The sequence below is a fragment of the Denticeps clupeoides genome, chromosome 19, assembly GCF_900700375.1.
Source record: "Denticeps clupeoides chromosome 19, fDenClu1.1, whole genome shotgun sequence".
NCBI lineage: Eukaryota > Metazoa > Chordata > Actinopteri > Clupeiformes > Denticipitidae > Denticeps > Denticeps clupeoides.
Window position 1 is genome coordinate 12,114,597 of NC_041725.1, and position 11,067 is coordinate 12,125,663.

At 44.0% G+C, this 11,067-nt stretch overlaps 1 protein-coding gene across 13 annotated transcripts in view; it reads left to right on the plus strand.

Moving 5' to 3' along the window:
- robo2 (roundabout, axon guidance receptor, homolog 2 (Drosophila)) overlaps positions 1-8,038 on the plus strand; it is a 323,403-nt gene extending 315,365 nt beyond the window's left edge. For 12 of the 13 annotated variants that reach the window (XM_028962515.1, XM_028962523.1, XM_028962519.1 and 9 more), the window contains 4 exons: positions 2,111-2,269; positions 2,457-2,723; positions 4,255-4,455; positions 5,303-8,038. In XM_028962515.1, the coding sequence (XP_028818348.1) occupies positions 2,111-2,269; positions 2,457-2,723; positions 4,255-4,455; positions 5,303-5,304 (629 nt within the window). In that variant the 3' untranslated portion in view covers positions 5,305-8,038. Of the gene's footprint in view, positions 1-1,603; positions 1,787-2,110; positions 2,270-2,456; positions 2,724-4,254; positions 4,456-5,302 lie in introns of all 13 variants that reach the window. The other variant, XM_028962527.1, reaches the window with a different exon arrangement.
- Positions 8,039-11,067: the final 3,029 nt, after the last annotated feature.

The window sequence follows — 11,067 nt, forward strand, 5'->3', positions numbered from 1 at the left end:
GAGAGTTCATTACCATCACTGTGTCTCTGAGAGATTGTCCCGTAGGACCGAAGCAGCCCACCTTCTCGGTGGGGGGAAAAAAGGAGACTGAATGTTCAGGCTGGAGAAAAATAGTTTGGCAGTGGGTCTTGTGTCAGTGAAATAAACCTGGAGCATGTATGATTTTTTTTTATTGCCTAATAATTAGCAGATGCACCCACTGGATTAACCACATGAAAACACACGAGTAGAAATGTTCATGTTTTTCTTGTTTTTAATGCATCTGGAGATTCTGACCAGGTCCAGTTTGAGGGGTTAAGGGCAGGTTTTCAGATGACCTCCCTACCACCCCTGATGTAAAGAATCCATTTTACCCTAAGCATAGAGTTAACAGGATTATAGTGGGACCAACGTGGGGACCAAACCCACAACTTATTCTCTAATTTCAGAAAGTCAAGACTCTCAAATAAACATTTGATCATGGACACTGGGCCATTGGTGTCCACTAAATTAAATTATTAACACTAAACTATTTAAGCTGCAGTGGACAGTTCATTGAATGTGTTCTGGCTTCTGCCACTCAGGAGAACCTTGGCTTGCATGTTATAAAAAATGTGGAAGTTCGATTTAAAATTTAATAAGGCCTCACATGTCGATTCATACTGAGCGGAACGCTTCCTGCTCTAGCCGCTGTTCGGTTGTAAGAGTGACGGCTGTATGTATACTGTAATCTCTCTCTATTGCTGGAAAAATTGAGTATTGATTTTTTTTTGTATCTTTTTATCTGTTCAAGTCCATGAAAATGTGATTATAGGTCTAACCGTTGCCACTGTTTTAGCCTTGAGGACTGTTAATAGGATTCTTTCCCTCGATCAAACGGACGCCTTTGAGGTTTGTGATCTTACAGATTTGACATAACACCTATGAGCGCTGGAAGGGATGCACGGGGTTTTAAACCATTAGCGCTTTGATCCGCCTCTGAGTTTTGGTGTCCTGCCTTGGTCTGTTACCTGGGGGCTGCAGAGCACAGAAGCCTGTGTGCAGGTGTGCATGCTGCTCCCCTGTCTCAAGAAAAAGCCCCACAGGTCACACATTTCTTTTCTTTTTTACTTTCATGTGTTCAGGAAGTGTTTTGAAGTAGGGCAGGCCACGTGAGAACAGAGAATTAAGTGTTAGAGAACACAAGTTGAGACCAGGACTTCGCAAATATGACCTGAATTAACAATTTACATTTACTTCATTTATCAAGTAGTAGTTAGTTACAGGAACAGTCCCCCCCTGGAGACGCTCAGGGTTAAGTGTCTTGCTCAGGGACACAATGGTAGTAAGTGTGACTTTGTGGTCTTCTGGTTCATATATGGGATCTTGATGGAATATGCTCCAATGTAATGGGCAGAACCAGGAATTTCACCAATTATTTTGTGTGGAGTTGGATTGTTATGTTCTCTGAAGGTACAAACTTAAGGAGCACTGTGGAGCTGGTATGTAGGCGGAAAATGCGGTCCTCTGAGCTTCTAGTGGCGAGTTATAAGATTCTATACCAATGTATGGTGCACTTGGGCAACGAAACCTGTGTCCTGGATCTGTGTAGTGGTACCCGCTTAAATGTTCTGGTGTCCCTCAGGATCCATGGTGAACGGCTGGGGCTCGGCCTCCGAGGACGATCGCAACTTCTCCAGCCACCGCTCCAGCGTGGCCAGCTCGTCCGACGGCTCCATTTTTGCCCACACCAGCTTCACACAGGCGCTGGTGGCAGCGGCAGACAAGGCCGGCTACCGGCTCAATGGCACCAGCCTGACCAAGCCAGGTCTGTGGCCCTTTTCAAGGAGGCCAAGATTCCCAGCGTCGGCTGGTTTGAGAACGCTCTTTACGAGAAGATGCATGGCTAAAGCTCTTTTGGGTTCCCTCAAACTCCTCCTGCTTACATCCTATCTCCTCACTCTGTTGGTGGCGGATGTACTTCTGTCTCTTTAAAAAATGTTTATTTTCTTCACAGGGCTGTGGTGTACTGCTTGGCAATTGGCTGCTTTGGGCTGTTATATTTTTCCAACCCTAACAGAATGCAGCTCTGTTCTGATCCAAAGATCCTGGTTTTCGTGCTTCTAAAACTGTTCTTTGTCTACACATGCAGGTAAAGGCCACCACCAGCGGCCACGCCCCAGCAGCCCTTTTTCCACAGATGGCAGCACAGTGGGCACACACAGCCTGGGCCACCAGAGGGCAGCGCGCCCTGCACGAAAACACAGGGGCCCTGGCACGGCACCCCACCGCAGAGATGCCAGTGCTGATGGTGAGAAACATGAAAAGATCTTGAAAGAGTCTGAGGACAGTGTCTCAGTCACTAATTTCCGGTTTTCTCAAGGAAAATGAATCTACTCCTGTAGCAGACAACAAAACTCCAAAAATGTAACGTAATACCAATCTAATTGGCTAAGGCAGTTTAACTGATGATGCATCTCCCTGGTCCTGCCCTCTAGACCTACCTCCTCCCCCGGAACCTCCACCCTGCCAGGGAGTCCGGGTCCAGGGACCACGCAGCATGGGGGGCCTGGGCAGCCCCGCCGAGCGCAAGGCCTCCTCTCTGGAGCGGCAGCACATGCCGGGTCTGGACGAAGTAAAGAGCTCTCTGGAGAGACCCTCGCGCACCTCGCTGGAACGGCACCGCCACGCCCAGGAGAGGATGGGCTCTGCGGAGCGCGGTGGGGACGACGGCCGGCGGAGTCAGAAGAACGGCCCGACCTCAGGTGAGATGCATGCTGCTGCTTTCCCCAGACACTTCCAGTGGGCTAGAGGGCTCTAGAGAACTCTGAAATCCAATATAGACACATATATAAAAACAGCAGCAGGCTTGAGAAGTTGGCTGCAGAGGCCACCATTGGACAGCTCTGGAGGTAAACGCTGGTGTTCCATTACCCCTCCTCCTGAGTTGGGGGACGTACGCTGCTGAACAGATTGTATTTTCGACCCCTTCTCCACCCAGCAGCCAAATCCAACAGCAGGCCACACACAGAGACACTCGAACCGTCTTAAACAGACTCACAGAACATACTTCACCCATCACATCAGGAGACATCAGCATTTCCACAAGACACTCTGTGCCAGGGAGAAGGAAGCTTCGGCCCCGTAGAGGAACGTTGCTGTCTGAAATGTCCCAGATCTTGATCAGGGACAGGGCTGTGATGTGTGCTGTCATCGGGTTCCTGCAGGTTCACAGCCTTTAGCAGTAATTAGCTGTGCAGGCACCAGCTGTTTGATGAAAAGGTCACCAGAAGAGGGAATAGTGTGAGGTGGTGGGGGTGGGGTCATTTCTTCAGAGAGTCCTGTAGAGCTTACCATTTCTCTCTCTCTCTCTCTTTCTCTCTCTCTCACACACTCTTTTCCTGTTCTTATGGGCTTCAGAAATGTGCAGGAGCTCTGAAAATAACCTGAAGAACAACAGAAGCTTAGAAATTATATAGAGCATGCAGAATTCTAATACAATTTCCTTTGTTTTCTACACAATTGCCAAGCAAGCACACATCACTCCACCTTTTTATTGAATGTAGTACTGTTACATTTGTACTATATGAGAATGAAAATGACATTGGCCATTTAGGGATACAGTAACCGGTAGTATATTGGGACACGGTTTCTTACACAGTCGTACTATTAAAGTAACCAATCCAGGCACAGACCACGAACCTGTTCAGCAGAAGCTCAGAAGTATTTTCATTTGTTTTGAGTTTGTCTCAGTCAAAAATGCAAAGGACATTGGAACCCAGGAGCAAAATGCTTTCATTGGAGACATTGGAGATTTTAGGATCTCACACAACAGCATGGTGGTTGCTTGGCGGTGTCAGTGCTTTCATTTACCAACTCTGCCTTTTAAGGTGCATATTTATTCCATAAAGCTATTTAAGTTTAGGCCCTGAAAGAGGTCCATTACTTTAGTGTTCTAAAGGGAAAGTGTTTGAGTGATGTTGATTGTATCCTGGACCCTATTTCTGACAGTATTGTTATTATATAGGTTTACATTTACATTTACTGCATTTATCAGATGCCCTTATCCAGATAGACTTACAATCAGTAGTTACAGGGACAGTCCCCCTCTGGAGCAACTTAGGGTTAAGTGTCTTGCTCAGGGACACAATGGTAGTAAGTGGGATTTGAACCTGGGTCTTCTGGTTCATAGGCGAGTGTGTTAACCTCTAGGCTACAACCACCAGGTTTATCAGTAACAGTGAAGTAAATACATAGTTGTGAGATTATCTTCTTTTTCTGTCTCGGTTTTTGTAGAAGAGGCCATGATGCCATATTGCAAACCTTCATTCCCTTCCCCTGGGGGGCACAGCTCCTCTGGAACAACGTCCTCCAAAGGCTCTACGGGACCAAGAAAGGGTGAGGGCCAGCGGGGGCAGCACCAGCGCGTGGCTGCTGACTACGCAGACGGGGGCTACCTGGGGACCAATGAACAGGGCCAGTACTCTGGGGACTTATGTAGGTATAGCAGCTCTGCACTCTGTTCACACTGGTTCACCACATACAGAGAAAACCGGGTTCCTTACAGAACTGAAGGGGGTTTTATATACAGCCCCAGAAAAAAAAGTTCTATGTCGAACAGATCATTGCACGGAACCCATTTTAAAGCAACGGCTAATTGACTACACCCAAATCCCAAAAGGTTCTCATTAGAACCATTAGTAATGACTTGTCATGAGCGTGTGGGCAGCAAAGACAAATGAGCTGAAGTGTCGATGTAATCTAGTTCAAACGTGTTCTGCGTCTCCCCGTAAAATCTGACAGATTTACTGGGGGCTTTAATGTGTTTCAGATCAGAAAGAGTCAAAAACGCCTCTGCAAATCGGCTGTCATGTTAGTGATTAAGTACGTCTTAGGGCAGTAAATCAGGCTCTGTGTGTTTACTGAAACAGTGCATGTTGGTTATTATAAATTTTCTCTCGAGGGGTGAGAGCAACATGGGCACATGTGACATTTTGGGGGAACCATCGAATGAAAGCTCTTGATCAGCTTGGGAAAAGGACATTCTCAATCATTTAAACAAAACAAAAATCAAATAAAAAATTTTGAATTGTAAACTAAAAATAAAATGTATACAGTATCATTTATTGTATTGTCATCCATGTTTTAAAAAACACACGCACAGTTAGATCAAAATATTTTATGGTCAGTTTTTGCGGTCCTGTAAAGTTGGCAGAATGTCACTTATGCCCATACGTCCAAAATATATCATTTACAATATATTATATTGTTTGAAATATATATTCATTGCAAATTATGCATTTAAATCAACCTAAATTCAAAAGTTTTTTCTCTTGCCACACAGAGTGACCTGCCATGGATACTGAGTGGGTGAAAGCCCTTCCTGTCCTCAATGACATGTTGCCCTGGCTGTGGGAGCACTGGACGTCTCACCAGAAGGAAAAGAGAAAAACATGAAGAAGACGAAAGAAAATATCACAGTGACATAACAAAAGCTTACTGTACATGTAATGTAAAGACAGGACATGCGACCACACAATGTTGATTTGAAATTTATGTCCTTTTGAGAAGCGATCGCCCACCTTCCACCTTAAAGGGAAAAGACTGAAGAAAGGGTTCAAAGGTCATGACATCAAGAATGGAAGTCCACGCAAGTTAGCCGTCTCTGGAGAGAACTTTTTTTTCCCCTGTAAATATGTTCCTGAAGTTGTTATTGCATTGCTATGCAAGCATTTTTTTTTTTTTTATGCAGTTGGGTTTTCAGATTATTTGTACTATATGTGACTGGACAGGCGGTGGTGCCATAAAGTAATTATTTCATCATGCTCCATTTGTTAATATTTTCCATTGATTAATAGTTGTTATTATTAATAATTTTTTTTGCACTGCAGTTTTTGGTGATAAGCACAAAAAGCATAGCTCCTGCTGACATGAATGACCGGAAGGGATCTGTGAGGAGGAGTTCCTGTACTGTAAAGTAGAGATGAGAGATATATTGCAATGTACAGAGAGATATTAACGCAGTCAGGGGTCGACGCGTCAGCCCACTCGTGCACAGTGTTGGCATCATGATTTTGCCGCCTGAAGGCCGTGATTAAATGGTGTTCGACGGGGGATGTATGAGGTGTTGCTATGGGCGCGACCCTCGAGGAGAGTTCAGTGGGATCGTTGGAGTCCCTGTAATGCTTCTCAGAAGCCCACCAGAGACGCAGCTGATGCGTGCTAAAGTGGCCTGATCTCAGTAAAAAATAGGCAATTCCTGCCCCCACCCCCAGGCTCCAAATTTTTACGCTTCACTTTTTTTTTTTTGCTTCACCTCAGTTGGCTCGTTCTCCCAAATGACGACTGGACATTGATAAAACACGCACGTGGACAGAGTCATACAGTAAACCTGGAGAATTCTGTCTCTGTATGATGTCACACCATCACTCATATCAGCTATGAGTTCTTCTGGTTTATTTTCAGGTCTCGACATCACTGCCACGGGAAGAAGCCCAAGCATTTAGCTAAGCGGCCGCCCGTTATTCAGACCCTGCATCCCAAGGGTCATTTTACCATCGTTCATGTTAACAATAAGAATAATTATTAAAAACAAAATGTGCTTTAATAAAGGTGCTGATAGGCAAATTGAGTTGTTTTATTTATTATTGTGGTAATTATGTTTTAAGCACTTATAATAACCAAATGCACAATATCACCGAGGCCTGCACCAGGCGTACCAGAAGGAGTTGAGGCCACAGCACATAATGAGGCTCAGAGGTCAGCGGGGGTCAAGGCCGAGAAGGAACTCACCAAACGCTGAAACGTCTCCTACTTTCTTGGTTGCCACAGCAACAGGCAGACCATAATGCAGTCTCCCACAAAAGATTACTTTAGTATGGAATTTTTCAGGGTTTTTACTTTTAATATGTTATTTTCTGACTTTTAATATTTTTTTGAAGAGCCCCCTCCCACACAGATAATAAAAGCTGCTTTTAAACAAAAAAAGAGATTTTTACTGTTAAATGTTCAGGATTTAATGGTTTTATGACTGTTTTGTCTCCTTTTTTATACTGTACGAATAATGTCCGTAAAGGTGGTCTGGAGCTAATGGCTTTGACGTTCACACCACACTCATCCCACTTCATCTCAATATAGTGGCCAGTCTTCTGAAAATGAGGTGCACAGAGTATCTCAGGTTCTTTTGCATTTTTTTTTTGTTTGTGGTATTTGTGTGTGTGTATATATGTATATATATTAATATACATCCTCACACTTTCATGAAACCTCATTCCAGATTAAAATGATGGACGATACCCCCTCATAGAGTTTTTTTTTTTTCTCTCTGTATTATTGCCAGTGGGTTTTCCATTTCTTGGATTCTCGTCACACAATGTGCCGGTTCACCCAGTGACCTCCATCTGAGAAAGGCAAATGTCCGTTACAGAGCAAAACCAAATTAATACCAATATTTGTAATGTCTAATGCATTTAATGTCTTTTTAATACTAATTGATTTTATTTCCTTTAAAAAAAAATCACAGTGTTGTTTTGTATTTATTAAAATAATAAAATGTATATTGTGAATAACTGAGAAAAAAAAGAAGATTTGTTGAATATAAAATGTTTGCCCCTTCCTCTGTGTTTCCTGTCAGTCATCAAAAGCTTTGCCACAAGGATTCCACTGTCTGGAGATGCTCGCGTAATGTTAAGTCGGCAGAATTTCGGTGCTCCTGGAGTCATTTTTGTGTCCTGCATGCAAGCCACGCAGCTTTGTCGCCATTCAAACAAAGTCATACTGAACACAGAACCTGCAGAGATGTTAGTTCCTGAGACAACAGGACCATTGTCATTTTTATTTTTCTATTTCCTTTGCTCCTTTTGGAAGTATCAGATATCCTTTCTCTTATTTCTCTATATTGTCGGAACTTTGTAGCCTGTCTGTGTGTTGCCTTTTTGCTAAGAAAAAGGATTAAAAATACGATTAAAAAAAAAAAGAGAGTTGTCGGGTGATGTCTGTTTACAGTTCCAATTTCCAAAACGGGTGGATATGCTCCACTCGCAATATCATTTCTACGTCTGTTCTTTTTCTGTAAAGAAGCTTCTATATTCACCTGCATGTCCCCAAAAAACGACAAAAGAAACTTTTACTAAACATGTTCTGTAAATTCAAACTTTTCTCTCCTTGTTCCTGGATCACTAATGGCAAATAAAATATTTTTGAAAAATTGAAGATGTTACGTCGAATCCATTACAGTAAACATTGAGATTTGGCTTCTGAGCATATACTGCCTGTACGTAGCTAAGGCATACATCAAAGCTGTTGAAGATATGCAGTTTCATGCACACGTACACAAATGCACATCCACCTACACACACAAACTAATCCACATTCTGCTCCTGTTGGCAGAGGAACATCAAACAGAAAGCTAAATGCCTCAAATCACTGAAACGGCCTTCCTTGCCTTTGAAGAACTCTTAAAAGAGACTCACAATGAGTAAACGCCTTTCCCGATTCTGCTGCCTCTATCTGCCAGATGCTCGCACTCCTCACTGCAGCGCCACGTGGGCCTGCAAATCGTACGACAAAACCGTCATGGTTACTGCAGGGGAAGTGACATCAGATGGGCACACGCACAAAACATGAATAAATTCTGGCTGAGCAGCAATCGTGCCAGCTGGCCAGGATGGAGAGGTGCTTCACAGTACCCATGATGACCCCTGCTCGCTGCCAAAAGCATCAGAATGTAATATAATGAGCTGAAACACGTCCCACGTACACAAAAAAAAAAAAAAAAAATATTTAAACAATCAAAAATTGTTTAAATATCTGTCTTAATCTGTTTTAGTGAGTGCTTCTACTATGTGTATCAAGGTGTTGATTAGACTTACTTCGTCCTGTTATACTGTGGGTACGGAAAGGGCTCATACCCCCCTTAAATTTTTCACTTTTTGCTAAAATCATTTAAGGGGGTCTGAATACAGGACAAAAACATAATGCTACCTGCATTTAAAGGAGCAAAATTAAGCAAATCATTTTCACACATGGTCCTAAATATGGTCAATGACATTTGATGTTGAAACAATCCCGTGATGTATATATATGCGGTCAGCATATTTTTGGTAGGGCACTATGCTGGTATACATTATACTACACACTGTCATAGTGTGTGTTTGAAGAACAATGGGTGCTAATTTGGGAAAATGGAAACAGTTTACTGTGATACAGATGAAAATGGGAAAAACAAGCAACACGCCTTGTCCCACTCACATGCTCTGGTGTGCCTCAGTCAGGGCTTTGCCAACTTCCACAAGTCCTAGGCCTTGGACAAGTTAATGAGATTGTCGTAGTTTACTGGTATACGCACGGCCCAGGAACCTCCTGCGGCCTTCACACGATTCTATATCACACAAATAGACATAACAACAACAACGCACAGCACAATCTGGGCTTTGGCGCAACAAGGGAAGATGGGGAGCACCTCGGGAAACGCGTTGGAGAACAGCAGATCCCACAGGCTTAAGTAAGGGCCGGATGAGACCAGAAAGGCCACACCTGACACTTGTTACGCTGTGAGAAGGGACCCACAAGCCGCAAGTGACATCAGGGTTATCGCACACTACAGGGACAAGTCGGAGGCCATGTACGCCACGACATGGTGACACTAAGCCCAGAGGAGTCGTGATATACACAGCGTGTCGGGCGGGTGGATGGAGCCGGCACGGACGTGACACACACAACTGGTTGAACTGGTAATCATGCTCTGTTTTGTTGGACTGCATTGTTAATGACCCATTAGCTCAGTAATGGCGGCAGGGTGCAAAACTAGACAGATTGCTGTGATGCAAGGGCTTTTCCGGGAAACAACTGGAAAATTATGTTTATGGCAAAGGTTCAGTGCTTCAAAGTGACCCTTTAAGCAAACCTGTCAATGGCAACAAGACAAGTGTTGTTCTCTTCCAGCCTCCTATTTCACACCCCTGCCTTTGCCTGCAAGGCAACAGGATTAATGAACGGCTCTCCGACTGCTTGCCAGCCAAGCAACTTTGCCGCCTTTTGTGATTTTTCACTTCCTGTTGTTTGCCTTGCCTCCGTTTTCCTTCATTTTTCACTGTGCTTCTCCAGCACTGGCTTCTGTTTGCGGTGATTGCTGCAGATTTCAGCTGCATTCAGCAGATACCTCACCAGAGTTTCATTATGTCTGCATGCTGGATTTAGCCTCTTCTCTGTGAACACAAGAGTGAAATTTAAATTGCACCAGCAACAATGCACTGGTTTAAGGGTGTGCATACCCTAGCAAATATATTGTAGTTTTTTTTTTGTATATTTTTCAGTTGAATTGTGTACATTATAGGTCACATTATTAATTGTGGTCTCATTCTTTAACAGGGGTGTGCACACTTTTTCTATCCACCATAGTTACCTGGTCTCTGGCAACATTTGCAGCTTGCTTTTCATGCCAATAAAGCCTTTCTTTAAAGGAATGGCAGAGATAGAGTGCAGGAGAATGTGCTTTTCGCTGGTATGTAGGTTAATTAAAGGAAGCATCTCTGCTGCCGACACTGGCTTTCCTCTCCCTCTCCCCGCTCCACCTCACTTTTGTCTTTGGATTGGTGACAGTGAGAGGAGTGCGAGGGCAGCCGCGGCACCACAGCCCCATTCATCACTCACGTCACCCTGCCCCAGCCAGCTGCTGCGGCCCAGCTCAGAGAATTAGCATTTTTCCCCGGTGCTTTTCCTCCCGTCTGCCCTCCATCTCTCACCATCTCGCCAGACTGCCACTGAAACCTTCCTTTTGGAAGAGCTGATACAAACACGTTATAAACGCTTGCAATGAGTCTAAAGCAGAGGTGTCCAAACTACAGCCAACTGCGCTGGCCAACTGTGGCCCATGATCCATTTTTAATAATCCATTTAAATATAATAAAATATGGCTCGCACATAAAAATGGGTTCTGAACTGCATTAACAAAACTTTTCCAACGCTAGGGCGGATTTCCGTCAAATAAAAGCTGTTCACGTGCCGAAATCATCCAGCACAACACAGGGCAGTGCTCTGAATCCCATCGTTTTTTGTGGGATGTGGGCCTGAACACCCAGCACAATGTTGCTGAACTCTGACCTTGTGACA